Source organism: Echeneis naucrates, chromosome 3 (genome assembly GCF_900963305.1).
Source record: "Echeneis naucrates chromosome 3, fEcheNa1.1, whole genome shotgun sequence".
In the NCBI taxonomy this organism is placed as follows: Eukaryota; Metazoa; Chordata; class Actinopteri; order Carangiformes; family Echeneidae; genus Echeneis; species Echeneis naucrates.
Genome location: NC_042513.1, coordinates 4,883,954 through 4,905,674, shown reverse-complemented (window position 1 = coordinate 4,905,674; position 21,721 = coordinate 4,883,954). Strand labels below are relative to the sequence as shown.

The 21,721-nt window shown below is 39.4% G+C and overlaps 3 protein-coding genes across 3 annotated transcripts in view; 1 reads left to right on the top strand and 2 right to left on the bottom strand.

Moving 5' to 3' along the window:
- Window positions 1-2,999: 2,999 nt before the first annotated feature.
- On the bottom strand, window positions 3,000-4,979 carry calca (calcitonin/calcitonin-related polypeptide, alpha). The gene is made up of 3 exons (XM_029498737.1): window positions 4,894-4,979; window positions 4,381-4,512; window positions 3,000-3,162 (listed from the first exon to the last, which is right to left on the bottom strand). Exons 1-3 carry the CDS (start codon window positions 4,977-4,979, stop codon window positions 3,000-3,002), a joined length of 381 nt encoding a protein of 126 aa, XP_029354597.1.
- Window positions 4,980-9,518: 4,539 nt separating this feature from the next.
- On the top strand, window positions 9,519-12,143 carry cyp2r1 (cytochrome P450, family 2, subfamily R, polypeptide 1). The gene is made up of 5 exons (XM_029498480.1): window positions 9,519-9,755; window positions 10,227-10,368; window positions 10,459-11,091; window positions 11,227-11,556; window positions 11,926-12,143. Exons 1-5 carry the CDS (start codon window positions 9,519-9,521, stop codon window positions 12,141-12,143), a joined length of 1,560 nt encoding a protein of 519 aa, XP_029354340.1.
- A 2,494-nt stretch (window positions 12,144-14,637) lies between these two features.
- Window positions 14,638-21,721, bottom strand: part of pde3b (phosphodiesterase 3B) — a 35,540-nt gene continuing 28,456 nt past the window's right edge. Inside the window, exons 8-16 of the mRNA XM_029497425.1 lie at window positions 21,367-21,533; window positions 20,635-20,769; window positions 20,097-20,208; window positions 19,817-19,930; window positions 18,624-18,823; window positions 17,485-17,688; window positions 16,989-17,150; window positions 16,317-16,572; window positions 14,638-16,221 (exon numbers count right to left, since the gene is read on the bottom strand). Coding sequence (XP_029353285.1) covers window positions 15,995-16,221; window positions 16,317-16,572; window positions 16,989-17,150; window positions 17,485-17,688; window positions 18,624-18,823; window positions 19,817-19,930; window positions 20,097-20,208; window positions 20,635-20,769; window positions 21,367-21,533 — 1,577 coding nt within the window. The 3' untranslated portion in view covers window positions 14,638-15,994. The remainder of the gene's footprint in view (window positions 16,222-16,316; window positions 16,573-16,988; window positions 17,151-17,484; window positions 17,689-18,623; window positions 18,824-19,816; window positions 19,931-20,096; window positions 20,209-20,634; window positions 20,770-21,366; window positions 21,534-21,721) is intronic.

Below are 21,721 nucleotides of genomic sequence, written 5' to 3'. Positions count from 1 at the left end.
AGGCAACATGTTTTATTCATGGTTCAGTGGTACTTTTCTTGTTGATTTGAGAAAATGCCTAGACTAAACCTACAAAGAGTTTTTTTGTATTGTATTGTATATATTCTGTCAATGTACTGTACAGGTGGTCCACCTATAAGAAGTCTGTCGATGTAATTAATCTTTTTTTCTCTCTGTTCTCCTTGTGTCCATCTCTCAACAGCATACTCGCCGTCATGGCACATTCACTTAGACCCTTCTACTGCAGTGTCCCATTCTGTTCAAACAAAAAAACTTCAGCTGATGCTGAGCTTCATACCTGTTGGGTGAGAGCAATTAGAAGAGATGAGGGGCCAAATTTTAAAATCCTTCGTGGCAGCACTTGCAGTCAACACTTTCCAGCAAATGAGCCACATGTTTCTAATCACCCAACAGGCATGAAGCTCAGCATCGGCTGGGAAGTCGTGAAAACTAAGATAAGGGAAGTTTTTCTTTCTTCTGTTTGAACAGCCTGGGACACTGCGAAAAGAGTCTGTTACACTTCATGTCCTGTTTCCTGGTCTCCACCGCATACAGGCAGGTGATGCACTAAATAGAACAACCTAGATAATTAGAATAATTTATTGAAGTAAGCACTAATGCAAGTAATAAAATGGTGTAAAACAACTATGTAAAGATTCAGAGGAGTAATGCCATCCTGAGTGGTCCACCACTATTGAAGGTGTTTTTAATCAGAGTTTTTCAGTTGTTTGCAAGTGCATGTGAATGCTTTCCCACGTATACATTGAAGAAGTTCTCAGACAAAGGGAAAGACCAGAGCACAGGCAGGCCTTCCGTTGGGACAACCAGGCCCTTCAGACTGTCAAAACATTTGAATTATTTTATTAGCTCCTCTAGTGTCATTATTGGCTCGTTGTCATTCATGCAACTGGGCTCAACAGATTACTTCATAGCTGATTTTTTTTCTCCCCTTTTCTCCCCATCTCTTTTCTGAGATGAAGAGAACTCTCCTTAGCCAAGAGCGGGTATTTTTTCCCCTTCGCCATGTACATAAACCAATTTCACATGTCTGTTTTCAAATGTGACAAAACACATTAATTGATTTGCTGTTATTGATATTGTGAAATTGTTTGGCAAACCTTGCTATCACTAGCTGGCCTAGCTATTGCCATCACTCCAATAGTGCATGAGATAATGGTTGTGGTTGTATTGGTTTTTGATGGCTCACAGAATAACTTTATCCAGTTGTGCTCAGTCTGTGTTTAGCATCTTCTCTTACTGGATATTTTTGTAACCACTTACTTAGAGGTAGTTCTAGAGAGGGGGTCACGGGTATTGTAAGTGATGCATTTGTTTTGGTCTAAGATTTTTGTGGTCTAGTGCAACAACTTGCTGTAGTAACAAAAAAATAATTAGCATGCCCACCCAACTGATTTTCTGTTAAGATGTTTGGAGGAAAGGATGTAACTTTGAATGAGAGTTTATTTTTGGGATACAAAAGACATACGCCTCAGTTGCAATTAGAATGCTCAAGTAATTTGTGTTTCAGTAAAAAAGTCACCAAAGTTCATAATCGTAACTTCATCATGTCTGGGGATACTCCAAATAAGGATATGTCCATCAAGATACAAAAGTGCATGTCATTCATTTTCTACTGCTTATCAATTCAGTCCATCACAGGGACAGATAGACAGAGACAAACTCACCACTCACACTCAGACCTATGGACAATTTAGGGTCACCAATTAACCCAAACATGATGTCTTTGGATGGTGGGAGGAAACCCACATAGGCACAGGGAGAATTCCGTACAGAAAGGACCCAGGCAGGGGAACCAAACTTGCAGCCTTCTTATTGTGGGGCAACAGCGCTAACCACTAAAATGCATGTCATTTGGTTTAATTTTTTGGATCATAACTCATGCAACGGCATCTACACCTTTTAAAATGAATTGACAGTGCTGTGGGAAAGCTTATGTCAAGACAAATACAGTTAGGCGCGAAAACCTAATGTAGCTAAAATACAATTTATTCATGCTTTCAATACACAATTATAAGTACATTTTTCATTCTTGCATTGTGCACTATAAGGAAATGTATTGAGGATTTTTACATCTAGGTACAAGACAGCCACAGTTGTTGAAATATTAATTGGAAGTTCAGATGTACAATAGAAGACTTCCACACAGTGTACTGCAGACACAGCTCAGAAGGGAAATTGAGCCACAGGAAAATACATCTAACTTAGCAAAAACAGTTATCTTTCCATGACAACAATGACACCAATCTCAGTTATTTTTCTGATTTTACTACAGACAGACTAAAATGTTCTACCGGCAGTTGTTTGTTAGTCTGAGTGCAGGACATCAGCCCATATTAATGAAGGGTATTTTTGTAAATGACGCTCTTATTTCTAAGTGATTGCACATGGATGATGACTCAGTTTTGTCACTCAAAGGAGGCACTTGTCCTAGAGAGCCAAAGACAGAAGAAAAAACAAAAGTCTTGTGAGGCACAGCGAATTCAAACAGATTCATTCATTGGAGCATTTGGCTTTACCAGCGAGGAAATATGGGTGGAAATAAAATGCCTGGAAGGTAAGTTAATAATGCTAATGTTTTAATTAATTAATTAATTTAATTAATATCAGTGTTGGCCAATCCAATCTGGCTAATGGAGCAAATTGCTCCTCATATGAAATTTCCTAAATATTTACAGATGGACAATATATGGTACTGTAGCTTACCTTAAATACATTTATTCAGTTGCACAAGACTTTATGTTTATTAATATATTCAACAGAAGGAAAGATTTTAAAATAGAAAAGACTAACTTGCATTCGTAACAACACAAATTTAAAATACTGAGAATCAAATTTATGTCTGAAAACAACTTTTACTTATCTTTGTAAGACTAGTAAAAGCTAAACAATTCTCTCTCACTAGTTAGTTACAATGACATTTGTAATGATATTGAGTTGAAATTACTGAGCACTAAGACACCTTGTATTTGCTCTTGTGCTCACACAGGGCCGTGACGCTTCCGTCTGCCGAATGCCTGGGCGCCCACATTGGTGGGAACATAGTTGCTGTGTCCTAGTCCACCTGACCGGCTCAGAAAGTCAGCCAAGCGATGAGTTACACAGGTAGCTGTGTTGCAGGCCCGCTTCTGTGCTGTTGTATTGCTTATCAGAATGAAAGAGATAGTAAACATAATTTTTCATGATATCAAGATCTGACATCCACATGTTAGACTTTTAACAATATTCTCTGGGACTGTCATCAACAAATCAAACCAAAATAATCCCAATGTGAGTTCATTGTAGATAGCCATGCTTACCATTTACTTCCGTGTATTCTTCATGTTCTTCTTCAACTTAATGGAATATAGCTTATTTCAATTAACAATTTTTTTATTCTAGAAGAAAAATAATTAACCATGACAAGGAAAAGTTTGTCATCAGAATGATTTATAGCTGTTCCTTTGTTTATTTTTACTATTACTTTTATTTATCACACAGAACTGCCGAACACAATTCTGTGGCTAATTATACATTTTTCATTCTCTGTCAAAATCTGGCATCAGTCAATGGAAAATTAAAGAAGAATGCTTTTTTATAGTTGTTCTAACATGCATCAGCAGTGTCTTCTATGAATAGGCTGAATGGACAAACAAAGGACAGATGGGCAAAAAAGTGGCAGTTTCAAATGTAAGAGCTGCCATAGTTTTCTTATTGCTCAGATAGACTTCTCTTCTTGCCAGGCGTCTTTGCTCCCACATCAGTGCGGGGATAGGTGTGCAGTTTGTGAATATCCTGGGAGAGTTTGCCCAGCACACAAGTGCTTAAACCGATGCAACGCTTAGACATTGGTCTATCCAAGCTGTTAGAGACAGAGATAAACATGCAGGAACAGGCTTACAGTAATTGTGGCATGCATATAAATAGTATTAGTTACATGCTTGATGACTTTGAAAAATGTCATGCATTTATAGCATAAATTACAGCAACTAGGCATGCTATGAGATCAAACAGACATAAGAAAATTCTCATCAGCCAAAATGTTTTGGTTGAGGTGGCACAATGTTCAGTTTCATTTTCTAAACTAATGCCTATCATGCACATTCTCTCATGTTCTCTTATATCATGCTCTCTGCTGGTCCCTGATCAATGACTGTAATTTACAGTAAAACTAAATGAATGGACAAATGAATGAACATGCATCAAAGGATTATGGGAGAGCGTAGATTTACATTGTTAACACTATGTACCTCGATAATTAATAAACATCAAAGTCAGAGTTTTTTACTTTGAACAAAAGTGTGTTTGATTAATTAATAGAGGTATAGTTATTGTAAATGTATTAATATAGCTAGACAGATGTCTGGATGGATAGGTAGATACCTGTTCCCATCAGCTGTTTGGTGGCCTTCCTCATCTGAAGATGTCTCCATGAACTCCTTCATAATTCTGAGTAACCTTTGCGCATCATCGTTTGACAGTGTGAGCCCATCTGGCATGGACTCCTTTCCACTTCTGAAAATATACATTCACTCAGATCTGATATGGTTCTACCACAACATTTGCTTCAAACATGTGCAACCCATCCATGGACATAAAAAAGTAAGAGACGCAAGTAAAACTTAAGACAACCTGAGAAAATTGTTACATTTAAAAACTATGTAGAAAAAGATTGTGATAAAACTGGTGCTGATGATCCCAGCATGCAAAAATGTTTTTGAGATTTGAGAAAATAAATTTTTGAGATATTTTTAAGGATGAAGTCTACATAAAATTCAATCAAATCCAAATGTCCATTTAAAAAAAGACTGACAAATCAAAATGAAATTGTAAAAGGTGAATATGTTAAATATATCAGGTTTTTTAGCATTAATGTCAGTAGTCATGAAGTCTCACCTGGATGGAGCTGCTTGAGAGACATACAGCTGACAAATGACCAGTGCGTAGGCAAGAAGAAGAGTCCAGAGTTTCAGCATTATCATGACTCCTTGTGTAAAATCGAAAATAGTTGCAAGGAAAAGATTTTCATTTTGTGTGACCAATATGAACAATGTTGTGCCATCAAGCATTTTTGTGAAGACTCTCACAAACATGTAGCCATATGACCTCTCTCTCTGTCTGTCTACCTCACACTGCCTCACTGTTATAATCACATGCAGGTTACACATGCAGACGGAGGATTTATGGCTGATATATTGATGCTGGAATCTTTGCCAGCAACCACAGCAGCATCTTTGTCCATAAGCAGAATTATCTTCCCCCTACCATAGATAGTTTAACATAATCAAACCATCAGAACAACGTCTATCTCTACTGTAGCAACCAGTAACCATCTGTGTAGTTAACAGTTCCTCAGTCCTCACTTTCTCCAAAAACCATATAACCATCAAGCCAGCTCTTTTTAACAAAACAATCAGAACTACTACTAAAAATATTGGCACTACACTCTAAAGAAACTATCTTTATATATACTCACCCTAAGATAATAAGTCTTCTGATAATGAAGAGTTAAATGATAGGATTCACTTGTGAATCTGCAGAGCACTCCCACCGCACGGAGTTCTATATATGTTCCCCATGACTCTCAGATAGAACTGAGTGTGCACTTGCTCATAGTCTATTGGCCAGTCAGATGTTTTACCTCAAACTGCTGACCAATTGGATGTCCTACAATAAAAATAAAGCCAATAAAAGTGTATATGGTAATTACATCAATTCACAAAACAGATGCCAATTATCTGAATCAGTTTGCTTTTGAAATGAGACTTTAATACAATGACAGAAAAGATGGACTCCATAGTATGCTCTCATATACTGTAGACATGAATTGGAAATTTCATAAAAGTTTATCAAATTCACAGTTTGCTAGTCGTGTTATAAAAAAAAAAAAAAAAAAAAGGATTTTGAAGCAGTTGCCGCGATCAGCCTTTGTTTCACTTGCATACTAATTTTTACTAAGATTATTATTAAAAAGAAACAGCTGAGACACAGTGATACAATTCCATTCAAGATACAATCAATTAAAGCTTCACAAAGTTAGTATTAATAGAAGGGCTCCTGTTTAAAAAATAACTTGTGACCAAACATAACCTAATGTAAGACATAAAAAGATGAAGAGCCTTGACTTCTGGGTAAGTGTTGAACTGTTGTTCATGTTCAGGGATAACTTACAGATCCAGGAGTACTCCGAAGACGAAATCCAAAGACTATTCTTATTCATATAATTTTCTGTGGCAAGTTCTGATTTAAATTTAAACATCCAGTGACTCTATAACCATGATATGTAATTATCTGCCTGAATATGAAACTTTTAAATTTAACTTAAGAAAAATTATGCAGTCGGATGAAAAGAAAAAATTTTAGGGGCAAAGGGCATGGTAGTAAGCGGTCCATGACTAAGACTAACCATAGGATTCGTCTGGTGTCTTTAAAATAATTACTGGGCTCTTGGTCTCTGGCCATCCTCTAATTCCCCTTATGTAACAATATTGGATGATGCATCCTGTCTTCCAGTTACATTTTGCGTCACAAGGTAACTCATTACTGTTGATGAGCCTTTTAGTACTATTCAGCAGGTCTGCAGACCCTAAACAAGGCACTAATTTAGTCTCCAACAGCTCCATATACTGTCAGAAACTGCTCATGGATGACTGAAGACAGGAGCTGGAAATTCAACACACACACACTCCCACAGCGACTAATGTAATCAACACTGAACATCTCTAACTCATATGAGAAGAGATCTCTGCCTTATATTGGTCTTTGTGGAAGTTTCTTCTTGTTTGTGCCAAAGTTTCAAAACACCACTGCCTGCTCTGTGGGACATATTTTGCAGCAAAAAAATTATATTCCAAGGAGAAAGTGCATTGTAAAGAATGCAATTAGCTAACACTGGTCATCTTCTTAAATTTTAGGCATGAATTGGTCTGGAAAATTAATTACAACACAGGAGAGCTTGTATGATAGAGGGCAGCATTATACTCACTGCCGTGCACATCAACAGTCTCAGTTGAGTCAGTCTGAATTTTTGTTATTTCCAGCATCATTTTCTGACAAGAGAAAAAACCCACAGAGTCCCCTTCAAAGATCTATGGCCATTGTGAACAGAAATGAAAAGTCTGAACTAACATGGATGGATTTTTTTGAGTGTCTGTGAAGCACTTAGTAAGCAAAAGGACTTCACCATGCACATGCACATTAGGAAGCTCATCAAACATTTCAAGACCTGGCCAATAATTGCACAGAGATTAACAAACTCCTTTTTGGCATTGCCACTATCATTGTGTTGTTGTAAAAATAGATTCTTGAGAGCATTAGAGAAGGTCAGTTATTTGATTTTCCACATGGACTTGAACAGCAACATGTTGATATGTTGCAAATGCCTCACAGTATAGGATGAACAGAAGAACAAGCGGCCTTATAATGTAAAGACTGATTTTATTATACCACACGTGCAGTAATTCCATTAAATCCCAAACACTGATCAGAACAGAATAAAATTACCCCAGGACAGACTTGGGTAAAATGAAAATGAACTGCATCCTGGGAAACAGTATACATTTGATTTTTCTACACCAGTTATATGTGAGTCCATATATCTTTGTGCATTGTGGGTAATTTAAAATAGGTTACACAATGTCCAGGAATGGAGATGCTATGAGCTTTGAGTTTCATCACTGCAATGATTTACCTTCATTTTTTGCATATTCAATTACCTGGATTGTTCTGCTAATGTTCTGCCTAATTATTTTAACTAGCAACAGGATAATGCGATGCTGAGACTATGTTTATCTGATTAATTGGTATTAAGCTTATTATTGGTATAAAGCTTCCAGAATAGCTTTTGAGCATGCGGAGCTGGCAGGAAGCAAAGAAGTCATTTGCAAGAATGTCCTCATTAGGTAGCCCTAACGAATCTGAATGATTGGGACAGGTCTGTAGAGGCCATTTAAGACATCTCAGAAAAAAGCTTACCAGCTGCCTCAGCAGGAAGGAACAGCTGGATAAACAACTTAATGTCTAATGAGGAACCAGTCATGATGAACTGATCACACAGCAATGCAGGGAGACCGTGGTTTAACTAATGTGCAAATTATTTTGAATTTATAGTTGATTTGAATGAACTTTGAATGAAAACAACTGCTGCCTTACCAGCCTTTGATTTGTATAAAAACTTTATTTATCTTTCATTCATGCCAAGAGTAGCACCGCAAGGACGAGTTCAAGTTTTTAGCTTACAAGTCTGAAAATTCTCACACAACTATGCAAGTCAGGAATGTGGCTGCGTTAACCTCTGACCTCTGAATGTAGTTCAGGGCATAACCTTTAACGTGTTGAGGTGAAAGAACCCGCAGCAGCTTACTGGGGCAAAGTTTATTTGCTTAAAAACAAACCGGGCTAATGCAGACATAGACATGTTTTACTAGTATTACTCTTTTAATTACCACAGTCAATCAAATGTTAATTCACAAAGGAGACAGGGAAAAGTTTTGTGCAAAACTGCTACTGTTTATTATAGTGAGTGTGATGTTATGATGGTAACAGTAAAAAGAGAATCCATATTTTTTTTCGTCAGAGTAATATAAAAAGGAACAAAGCAACAAAAACAGATAATGCTAATGCACAAAAATTGCACAAGATCAACATAAAGAAAGTAAACGCAGTTTGTGAAAAAAAAAAAACAGGAACGAAAAAACTAATTGTAATTTTTTTCTGTTGTGTTCTGTTAAAATTGCTAATTTTGAAATATTCTTTTATTTTCTGTGAAATCAGGTCGTGCTCTCCACCTCTCAGCTGTATCACTTCATAAATTTACTGACTGACAGCTTACTCTTCTTGCTTTTGCACTTCGTGTAGTGATGCCAACCTGTTGATCCCTCCTGCTGAGCATCAGTATCATGATGAGAGTGTGAGCGTGAGAGAAAAAAAATCATTCAAACTACAGAAATGTCAGTTCATATTCAGTCATTGAAGAATCCATTGTTTCTTACATAAGCATCAGTTTTGGAGTTTTTGTGTAACTCGTGGAGTGCAGTGGTGTGTTTCTGCTGACCCCCAACCACACACTGTTATATGATCCTCCTCAATCACACTTACATAATTCTCTGAGGTCAATTAGTGTTTGTGCACGTGTCATCCTTCCTTCCTATCGCCATCCGTGCACGTGCGTTTCTGACTCCAGCTTACACACCAATCTGACTTGAGACGTTTCCAACTTTCAGAGCGTTTTTCCAGCCTGCGGTTTATGCAACACACGTCCAGCCCTCTCTAATCAAAAGGCTGGCCAAAAAATAAATAAACGCAAATTCCAAACCCAATAAGCGCCGAAATGCTCCCGATTATTGATCAGGACCAGGGCAAAGTTCACCGACAGCTTACTCTGACTTTCTGGCCAATCTTCGCCTGAGAGGCGGGGGATAGCAAATGTGCAAGAGGATACATGTGCTGCAGTCGGTGTGAGGGGGAAGCCAAAGTCAGCAGGCTGCGCCCGGCCGGGACAGACGACACTCAACTCAGGGAAGATGGTTCCAATCAGGCCGCAGTCTCTGGCGCCGCTGTCCTGCGCGCAGCCGCTGCTCGCCGCCGGCTGCCTGGCAGTCGCCCTGCTCGCCCTCCTGCTGGTCCGCCAGCTGGCGAAGCAGCGGAGGCCCCCGGGCTTCCCTCCCGGTCCATCTCCCATCCCAGTCATTGGAAACATCCTGTCGCTGGCCACCGAGCCGCACGTCTTCCTCAAGAAGCAGAGTGAAGTTCACGGACAGGTAAAGCACCCGGCAGCACCTTCAGGAGAGGAGATCTTTCCAGCTCAGCAATCTGATGCATTTGTCTCTCTCACACACACACAGGCTGGAAAATCCTTGAACAAAGGGGGCTCGCACAAACATTTGGCGGTCTGGAGCATTTGCAACAGGCAAATCAGCCCACAAATCAAAGATCTCACACAATGACACGGACATCCTTGTGGTTACAATGTGTTTTGTAGATTTAAACATTATATGGGTATGATTATGTGGTCTGTTTCATTCAATCATTGCCATGTTAAAAGTCAGTTTTTTAAAAAAAAGATGAAATCATTCCCTGGCTCATGAAACTCCACTTTGCAAAAGGCTGTTAATGTTAGTCATTGCACAATGCCTGAAATTCGGTCCAAGTCTCACATTTCATGTATAAAAATGTAAAAAATGTAAAGAACAAAAGGAGTGGTGCTCATGTTGAAATATGTACTTCCACAGATTTTCAGTCTTGACCTGGGAGGCATCATGACTGTGGTGTTGAATGGATACGACTGTGTGCGGGAATGCCTTTACCATCAGAGCGAGGTGTTTGCAGATCGGCCGTCACTGCCCTTATTCGAGAAAATGACCAAAATGGGTGGTAAGATGTGATTATGCAATGAAAGTGGCCTTTTATTGTTATTATTTGCATTGAAAACGCTAAAATCTTTTTTTTTTTTTTTCCCAACAGGTCTTCTTAATTGTAAATATGGCAAAGGCTGGATTGAACACCGTAAACTGGCTTGCAACTCTTTCCGTTACTTCGGCAGCGGACAGAGACTGTTTGAGAGGAGGATTTCAGAGGAGTGCATGTTCTTTGTCGATGCCATTGATGAACACAAGGGAAAGCCCTTCAACCCCAAACACCTTGTGACCAACGCCGTGTCCAACATCACCAACCTGATCATTTTTGGACAGCGTTTTACTTACGATGACCGCAACTTCCAGCACATGATTGAGATATTCAGTGAGAACGTGGAGCTTGCAGTGAGTGGCTGGGCTCTCCTCTACAATGCCTTCCCTTGGATCGAGTACATACCCTTTGGAAAGCATCAGAAGCTATTTTGCAATGCTGCCGAGGTTTATGACTTCTTACTAAAGGTTATAAAGAAGTTTTCTCAAGGCAGGGTAGCCCATGTACCTCGTCATTATGTTGATTCCTATCTGGATGAGTTGGAGCAGAATGCTGGAGACCCCAGTTCCCATTTTTCCTACGAGAACCTCGTGTACTCAGTGGGTGAGCTCATTATTGCTGGCACAGAGACCACGACTAACACCCTCCGCTGGGCCATCTTGTACATGGCCCTCTATCCCAACATCCAAGGTCAGTTGTCATTGAAGCATCACAATATGAGAATATTTGACTTCTAGTGCTAATTTGTTGTACATGCCATTGTTTTTGTGGTATTGTGCATGTGAAGAAATGCCTGACGGTAGTGTCGTGTTTTTAATTGCTCAGAGCGGGTACACAAAGAGATCGACAGTGTGCTGGCCAACGGGAGGGCTCCAACGTTGGAAGACAAACAGAAGATGCCCTTCGTGGAGGCTGTTTTGCATGAAGTCCTTCGCTTCTGCAACATTGTCCCTCTCGGTATCTTCCGTGCCACATCACAGGATGCAAAAGTCAACGGGTACACACTTCCTAAAGGCACCATGGTGATTACAAACCTCTACTCAGTGCACTTCGATGAGAAGTACTGGAACGACCCAGGTGTTTTCTTGCCACAGAGGTTCCTGGACAACAATGGCAACTTTGTAAGGCGGGAGGCCTTCCTTCCCTTCTCCATGGGTTAGTGTCTTTAGATTTCACTTGAAAATCTGTCAGTGTATCATCAATCATAAATTGCTGTTTATCATCAATACTAATTATTGACCAGACACACTGTCCAGCTGGGGACAAATTTAGTCACCCTGTAATTGTTTCCACAAATTCTATTTTAAGCTTTTAGAAACATCCCTTGACTACTTTAGGCTGGGGTTAGGGTTAGATCAGTGTAAGCCACAGGTGAGAACAGTTTAGTCCTGGCTGTTAGTGATCTCAGAGCATCATCAAAAATAGAAAACTGAACATAGCGTGAAGTGATGGTTGTCAGTACAGGACAGAGTCCCTGGTGTATCTGTACATATGTTTCTAAATGAAATATTTTTCTTCTCTCAGGGAAGCGTCAGTGCTTGGGTGAACAACTGGCCAGGATGGAGATGTTCCTCTTTTTCACCACTTTGTTACAGAGATTTCATCTTCACTTCCCTCAAGGGACCGTTCCCACGGTCACTCCCAAACTGGGCATGACCTTACAGCCCAAACCCTACGCCATCTGTGCTGTCCGCAGGCAGCAGAAAGTACCACACTCTAAAAACACTCCTTATCCCCATTAAGCAAGCAGGCAATTATGATGGCTTGTTCAGCTATTCAAGCCAGAACTTTTAGTATTTTGCACAGCCATGCAGCAACACGATACAGGTGCATGAAACTTTTATCGCTGAATTTTAATCTCCAGTTCGGCATGTGATAAAATTTAAAGCGTGTGTATATATATACATATACACACACACACATACACACATCAGATTTACTTAATGAGCAGAATGCATGCTTGCAAAGTACCTTTTTATGAAGCATATGAGAGGTGACAAAACCGAAAGGACATTCTGTGCTGTTGGTTTAGATCTCTCTGAGAATTCCTCTGAACATGAAAAAAGAAACATCCATGTGCCAGTGATGGGGTGGGTGCATGTATATGTCAATGATTAATAGTAAGTACACCTATGATGGTTCATAGCCCTGACTTGTCTGGACAGCTTCAGGTCAACCCCTAATTCGTGTGGAGTTAAATAGGACTAACCGACTTTCCAAGAAAGTTCTGAACACTGTGTGTTGGAGCTGGATGGCAGCCAGGACTTGCGTCAACTGAAATGACTGTGAGCCCTCCTCCTGGGATTGTCCTCATTGGAAAATCTTTCTCTTAAAAGGCACATGCAACCTTGGTGGATTTCTAGAAACTGACTCTGCACACTGATTTCTGGTAAATGGTGTTTATCAGAACTAACAAAAGTACTGCATTCAGGTTTTAACATTTGTTTATCTTTTTGTTTTTTGCAATACTGCTTTTGTGTTTTGTGCATTCATAAATTTTTTTTAAGATAATGAAAATCTGATGTCTTCTTTTAGCTACTGCTGAATTCCTAAAAATCCAACTCTGAGATGAACAAAGACCTCTGATTTATCTCTGTCATATTAAGAGATTCTCATTTAATACTTGCAGATTTCTTTGATTATCATCTACATGGCTGCAGTCCCAGGGCACCCAACACAGTCATTCATTTTAATTTTAATCTGTAAATCAAGTTCACATGACGGTGAAAAGCAGCTTTTCTGAATTTAACATTCATAAAAGGCACTTCCCCTTATGAACAGCTGGTTTCTTGGGAGAAACTTGTAGTTCCATACATTATGTTCTTTGGTGCCCCAAAGTTGCCACAAAAAGTCTAAAAATATTGTGACGACCAACTTCTCTCCCTTGACACAAACACATTCTCATAGAATCACCAAGACTTGGCCACCATGTAAACACACTGCATCATGTGGTAATCATACATAATTGGAAACTATTATCATTACTTCTGAGTCATATGGTAGGTCGCTGATTGAACGTCCATTCAGTCAAATATTCAGGATTTGCCTTACAGCCCTTTTTGCCCTTCACCAATGTCTGAGAGACATAACTTGTGCTTTAGGAGCTAAAAACCTTACACTGTTCCCAGCTTTATCTGCTTTTTGGTGCTGAATTGTTAGGCAGTGGATTGTTTTTAAGTTTCACCAAAAATGACAGAGATGTATTTCGAAATTCAAAAGACTCGTATGTAAGTTCATTTTGGCACTAGTCGGGTTGAAGGAGACAACAGTGATAGTGAGAGATAATGAAGAATACATGAGTGGTTATGATACAGAACAGGGTGAGGCTGAAACCAGTTGAAAAATCTAAATTCCAAACCCCAGAGTTGCACACCTGTAAATAGAAGTAGATAAAAACTGTGGAAACACAACGGTCATAACAGGATCTCAATGTACAATATGTCAACTGCATGTAGAAAACAGATGCATTCATTTGATTATTTAAAAAATATATATTTATATGCACATATTCCTTTGTACAGAGGCTAAACACTTGTTTGGTATTAAAATGTGCACACATTTATCTATTTTTTTGTCTTTAAATATTATTAACTTGATTTACACTGCTTACTTAACATTGTTTCCAGAGATTATTATTTCATAAGGTGAGAAAGGAGCGAGACAGCAATTCTGCCTTCCCTTTCATAAAATGTCTTATTCTATTGGAATGCCAAGAGCTTGTTAGACACAAAAATAGAGAACTAGTAGTTTTTCAACTGCCGTGTGGTGCTCGTGCATGTGTGTGAATATATAGGTAAAATAAAACAAAAGTAGAGTGAAATTAAACCCTGCATCCCTTCTTTATGCACTGGCCAAGTTGTAGGTTTGGAAAAATGTTTAAAAATGAGGAAAAGGAGAGATGGGTGAGCTCTCAGTTTGTATAAACATCAGTTCAGGCTGAAGCATTTAGACATTGTACTGTTTGCTTAAAAACAATGCAGAAGATGTAGAAGGAAAAAAGACATTACCAAATATATTGTTATACTGCAAAATTGGATGAGTTGTGGTGCTGCAGGAGAGACATTTGCAATCTGCTGACAATCAAAGTGTTTCTCCAGTGAGGTTGTAAAAAGGTTATGCAAACAGTGTATTGAATAGCCGAGAGACAGCACATACTGTATGTTCCTCTGTCACAGAGGATTTCAATTGCTTGAATTTGTTTGTCGTCAAGTTGTTCATTAAGAGATTACAAACTACTTCAGTCACCCAGATTTTTAATTTTCTTAGTTTTTAAAGTGTATTTCATATTAATGACATAAATTCTTGCAAAATAATTATTAAACTTTGCGTGAATCCTGAGTAACCTTTAAAAAAATACCTATAATCAAAAAAGAAAATGAAGGATCCATTCAATGAAACAGCACTCCTGATCTGAATGCAACATCATAACACCAGAAGACATTTCACTGATTAGAAACCAACCATTTCTTAACAGACACACAGACATACACACAAAGTACATATTAAAATAATTAAAAATGTGCTCTCTTTCTCCCGACTCATTCTTTCTATCACATTCCCACCAAAAATATTCACGCACACAAACAAAGTGAGGCAAGGAGAGATAAAGGATAAAAAAAAAAAAAGAAAGAAACAAAAAAAGAGACGGGTGGTACACATGAGTAAAAGCATCAAAAATGATGCAGATATAATGCAATTAATCAGTCAACATTTCAATAATGTCTCTGTGACTGAGTCTGATACAGTGTTTCGTGTCGCCAGCAAGGAGAGAGAACTACACAAGCCAAGGCTCTGGGCCAATATGGACTCAGTAAAGGATCAGACAGGCACATTTGAGATATATACATATATATATTATATTATATATATATATACATATATATATATATATATATACATATATATATATATATATATATATAATTCACAATTATACCTGACATTGAGGCTGAAACAGTCTCAGTCTCTTGTCTCTCTATGTTTGAACTGTTCACTTTGGTAAAGGGTATAAATTTCTTGATGATGTTGCTTTCTTCATTATTTTTCCTCTACCTTTCATTTTTAAATAGATAGGAATTGTTTTGTACCTAAGGGAGGTGTAAGCGCTTTGCATTCAAGGCAGCATCGCAGCCATGTTACCATGGAGGGCAAGTTAATGCTGGACCCCATCATCTCTTCTTCTGCACCTTCCTACTCAGTTCGGGTGCTTTTTTCCCCCTCTGGGTGTACTTGACTCTCCATGGGGTGAAAGTGCATAGGAGTTGGGCTCCCACCATTGCAGCGGGGATCCGCTCACAGTAGTAAGGCCTTTTTGTATCTCCAAAAACAATGAGACTGCTTAAGCATCTGAGTGTGTCTGCACAGTGAATCTTTCAATGTGTGTGTGTGTGTGTGTGTGTGTGTGTGTATCTATGTGTAAGAGAGAGAGAGTGGGAGCAAATGTGTTTTATGTGCGGTCATCAACTACCTGCAAGTGTTTCTCATGTTTGTTTGTGTTTATGTCGGTGAAAGGCAGCTGGTTTGGGGACTCAAGCCCTTGCACTGCCTCTTGTCGTCCTTTTCACACATCTCTGTTCTTCCCTCTATCCTCCTGCTACTGACGCTCCTCTCCCTCCTCCTCCTCTTGGATGACTTGGATGTCATCTGATGGGGAGACTGGGAGGTTAGCAGGCAGACTGGGGAGCAGGCTGTCTGGCTGCTGCTGTTTGCCGAGCTCTTTGCTCTTCTCCTCTTCCTCGATAATCTTCTTCCACACTTTGTGGTTCTCTGTCAAGTGCTGCATGATGCTACAGAACAACCTGCGGCGGCGTTTCGTCCTTTCTGCGAGGGACAAATGGCAAAAATAGATTTAGGAAAATCTAGACTTGTGTAAGAGCAACACAAGATAACTTTAGCGACCAGGTGTCAAATCTTACTTGGTGCAAGCTCATCCTCTAGCTCATCTTCTTCATCCTCATCTTCGTCTGTGTCTGTGTCCACCTGTCCCTCCTCGTCTTCATCTGATCCTGCTTCATTAATCCAGTGGCCAGGAAGTAGGCCAGCAGCATCGTAGGAGTTGCACAGTGGTCCTACAATATGGGTGATGAAAGACTCCTGCAGCTTGGCCAGCTGTGGAGAGCCACGGTCCATAAAGGGGCTGATGGGTAATCCCAAACGAGCTTCTTCATCCCCCTTTGGAAAAAAACCAAGATAACTGTTGAAGACCTTTCCTCATAGACACAAAGTACAGCCCAATCAAACAGGAGCAGAATTATATCACCTCTTCAAATCTATACTTGTTTTGCTGGATTGTGATTGTTCTATTGTATTCAAAAGGCCATTTTACAAAAAGGAAAAGTAAAAAAAAAAAAAATGCAAATGTGAAATGAATGAAGCTGTGAGACATTTTTTCCCAGTCATCTTTTTACCGTAAAATACGTTTTCAGCTTTGCAAATTTGCAAACAAAGATAAAACTAATATTTTAATCTCAGATTTTTATGTTGGTCATTTCACTGTTTCATCTTGTCTTTCTTTACTGTTTATTTGTGACCTTGGGTTAGGGTCACAAAAAAGGGAGGAGTCTATGTGAATTGAATACATCTTGTACCTGTTCATAAAACTCATTCACAATTCCCTCTGTCCACTTGAGGTGCAGGTCATGGACTTTGGCTGGTCCATTAATATCGGCCAGCTTGATACACACTTGGCACACCAGCAGTCTGTCATTCTCATTGGTCCAATCAATTCCTGGACTGTTCACATCGTTCACCTGTTGACACAGACAAATACGGATGCCTTTTTGCAACTAGTCACGCTTTTTGTAAATGTGTCATTAAACTTTATTCCCTGTGGACTCCATAGGTCGGGCATAAGCCAATGCAATAACAACTGACTGCTTCGTCCTCAGACTTGCTGCAGTTGAATGGCTATTTAGTGTTAGCAGCATGGCTGCTGGAGTAAAACCAGCAGGTTAACGTCGAATAAAAGGCCGCGCATCCTTATGAACAGCAATACTGACAGTGCGGGAGAAGCAAGGACAGTTTTATTGTGTTTTCTTTGTGAAAGTTATACTATCAGCTATCATAGGATTTTTCATTTCAGACCTTGGCATTGAACTCCGCCAGGAAGTCAAAGTGCTTTTTGAGGTCTGTAGCCAATATAGCCTCGATGACAAGGAAGCGAAAACGCTTGAACTCCACGTGATCCAGGTTGACCAAGAAGTTGAACTCGGGCCGAGACAGGTAGAGGCTCCATGCGGACGCAGCGTGGTGGTTCTCCAGCACTGATCGGTCATTGTACAGCACTGCCTGCAACACACAGGAGGGAAAGTGGTGAGAGAGAGAAAGATGGCACACTAAGAAGATTCCTGCAATCTAAAATGCCAGTCATGAATTGCTTACATAATTTGTCTGCATATGTGTTACACAATTTCTAATGGATTTAAAAATAGCAAGCACTCAATAAATGAGATAAAAGGGAAATCTGGGTATTTGGTTATGAAAGACAAAAAGTAAAAGGCTCAAGTGAAAGTATAGCTGAAGGGAGAAGCAGGTTAAAAGCAGTTACAGGGACATTAGATACCAAGAAATGCTGTTTTAACTGAAAAGTTGGTTGTCAACATCATTAGCAATCAATAGTTTCAGGGTTCCTTCTTTTTCTTTTAACCCACATACCAGGGACAGACAGTGGGAATGCTATCAATGAACAGGCACTGTTTAAACTGGAGCATGCAGTTAACATTTTCCCCTCCCATGTCTGACTAACATGAGAGCACATTGGCATAAACTGGCCATGTGGTGTGGAGCTCATCTCAGACAATAGGCCTGTCTGAGTGGAGTTTGCGTGTTCTCCTTGTGCCTTTGGCTCCATCTGAGAACTACTGTACAGCTTGCTCCATGCATGTTTAGGCTAATTGGTGATTCTAAATTTTCTGTAGGTGAATGATTTTACGTCTCTAAACATCGACCCTGTGATAGACTGGCAACCTGTGCAGGATGTTTCCCACCCTGACCCAACGTCAGCTGGGATCAGCTCAGATCCCAACTGCACAGGCCCAGCAGGGATAAGCAGTATCAACTATACAATTTATACTACGTATAGCCTTGCGTGATGAAACACATAAACCAATATTTTTTTACAAATCATTAATCAATTTTGCAAACATAAGTATGATTGTGCAACCCACTAAATTTGGTTCTACAGTCTGTAACACTTAAAAGTACCAATAAATATTGGTGGTTACCTGAGGTGCATTAGTGGCTACTAGAAAGGCATTTGTGCGGCCAGGATGGTCATAGTCGTGCATTGCAGCTGCTACATAAAGCGCCATGAGCTCAAGGGCAGGTATGTTCCAGGCCAGGCAGCCGTAGCTGTCATCGGAAATCAAAGAGCTCTTGGACGAAGCGTAGGATATCCTGCCCGGCGAGATCCCACTATCTGAATCTGGAACATGACACAAAACAAGAGAAAGAAAACGTGTATAACTTGCAATAATCTCAGGAGTCCTTGCAAAAGAAGGTTAGAACAGATTCTTTTTCAGAAAACAGCAGCAAATTCTCTCCACAAATTAAGCAGATATTTGTTCCACAGTCTTTTTTTTTTTTTTTTAACAAATTCACTGATATTCTCCCATCACCGCCATGTTGTCATCTTCCTCATCATCCTTCTCACTATACCCTCATCAAATGACTGGATAAGCCCCAAATAATTTCCAGGTGAACTAAAATACTATCAGCAGAGAGGAAACTGGGAATATTTAAAGAAGATCATCTGGGTTCTGTGGAATAAAGGCCACGTCCAAGAAGAGACTCCAAAAAGCTGCAAACAAATTACAAAGAGAATTGCTATATTTGCTGCGTCAGAGAGTGGGTGAATATTGTATTGTTTTATTGTATAGTGATATTGTATATTGTAAGCACTTCCAAATATATGATATCAGATAGAAATAAAAAAAAATTATAAAAAAAGAAAAGAGGATGTTAAAAAACATTCTTGATTCTTTGACTTTTAATTGCAAGCCTGTAAATTCCTTTTCCTTTTTTTGGCCATCAGCAAGTAGAAGTGGACAGTTGTTCTGTGCAATCCAAAATGTAAGTGAGATTATTTCTGGAACATAGCCTGATCTGAGACACCATAGGCACCACACCAAGATGGACCATGTTTAGGTCACATATCTCCACATCAACGCACATTTGCCTACCTAATAAACTGACTTCTTCTGATTTATTCATTAGAAGGGGTATAAAAATGTTTATGGTCTGAGAAACATGCAGGTTGATGACATGTGAGAAGTCAATTTAGGACAGCCAAAATGGGAGAAGACACTGACTGATTGTTGCACAACTTTGTATGTGGATTATAACCTGTGCTCCTTAAATGGTAACAACAATCTATGATGAATGATTTTATGGGTCCACCTCTGTCCCTGGTGTTTACCTGTATCACTTCCTGTCACATGCTCACTGTGGATCTGCTGGAACCCAGGGATTGGTCGAGTGGTGAGGTACCAGACAGCATGGAGCACATCAGTAGCATGGACCCGGTTATGATCTGTTTTTATCCACAATTATTTTAAATTAGTTCATGTGATCATTCATTCATGCCATCATTCATTTCAAATTTCAGACAATTAGGTCACGTAAAGTTTCATCTTAACACAGTCACACAATGGCAATTCCTCCAAAGAGAGACATGCATATCCTGGGGAAACACTCACAGGGAATGTCCCTGTAGCCATTTTCCAGGGCACAGAAGTATGTCATGAACTCCCTCACTGGGATCTTAAAAATTTCAAAGAGACACGTATCCTGGAAGAGGGTGTATGTCACCTGAGAAGATACAAACACAAGGCAAACAGAATCGTCACTGAGGCTCATTCAAATCATTTTGCTCATTGAAGCAACTATTTGCACATCATGATACAGAGACAAGATGTTTACAGTCTGCTGAAATTCTATGCTGTTTATTGCTGCTGCAGAGCTGGTGTGATGGGTCATTATCAAAGTCCAACTAGATACTGTAAACGTAATATATTATGTTTGTATGTTGCACTAAGCTGTACTAGTACTGTAATTGCTTGGTCACACAAATCTCATTTCACAATCACAAAACCCTTGAACTCTTCATATAACCAGACACTTAAATTCAGACTTAACATGCTTGTCTTGAAACTACCATAGCAGTAATATCACACTCCACAGACACACAGTAATCCAGCTATGGAAATTTGCTGGGCTGGAGTTAGTTGTACTAACATAGCTGAGTATCCTTCCGCTCTCCCCTCCTGTTTTGTCCACCAGGTCAAAAATCTGGAAGTTCCAAGTGTTCATCTTCTCCATGAGCGCCTCGTGATCTTCCAGCATGGGATCTAGTCTGAACTCCTGTTCAACCTGGACACAATAACAATATGCTCAAATTAGCATTGATACATATTGCTATTGACTTGTTTGTAATATACTCTATGCACTTTTCTATATTTTTCTATATTTTCTATATATTTATATATTCATATATTTTATATATATTTCTATATATTTTTGTTCATCTTATATTTTTTCTATACTTCCATCCTTTATTTTTAAATAGTCCACTGTGCAGAGTGCACTGTATGTGTGTGTGCGTGTGTACTGCTGCTGTCAACACTGTGAATTTCCTCACTGTGGGCTAAATAAAGGCAAACCTAATCTAATTTAATCTATTTCCATTGCCACAGAATATTCAGTAAAAGAGCGCATGGTACAGAAACGCTGATATAGTCTGACAGATAGATGACACTAACCAAAATCTAAGCATATTATAACGAATTTGGAAAGTTATAAGAATATTAACATTAGCAATGACTTCAGTGCTGCAACACATACATAAAATCTAAATAAAAGTATGAATTAAACATGTGAAAGTGGACTGCATGTCAGAGGGTTCATGTTGCATGTCACAGGGGCTAAGTAAATAATGTCCTTCAGCAGAGGCCCTCTGATCAATCAGACCTCTGATTCCTGAGTCTGATGGTCTGTGCTGCATGGCCTCTTCTCCTTCTCCTCCTCTGCCTGCCCCATGCTCCCTGCCATGTCCGCCCTCCCGTCTCTAGGTGTTTCTGTCGTCTCACGCTCCTCCCTGCTCAGAGGCTCAGCTGCAAAGTCCGGGCCTTCATCTCCTGCATGCACAGGCCACAGTGAATGGGAGAGCATGGCACACAGTCACAAAACTGTGTTTCAATGAGCTTGTGATACTACATTTACAAGTTTATAATAAAGATGATCAGCTGTACCTTCATCCAAATTTGCATTTACTAATTTATAGATTATTAATAGATCCTGCACATGTGCCTGTGAAGCGTTTTTG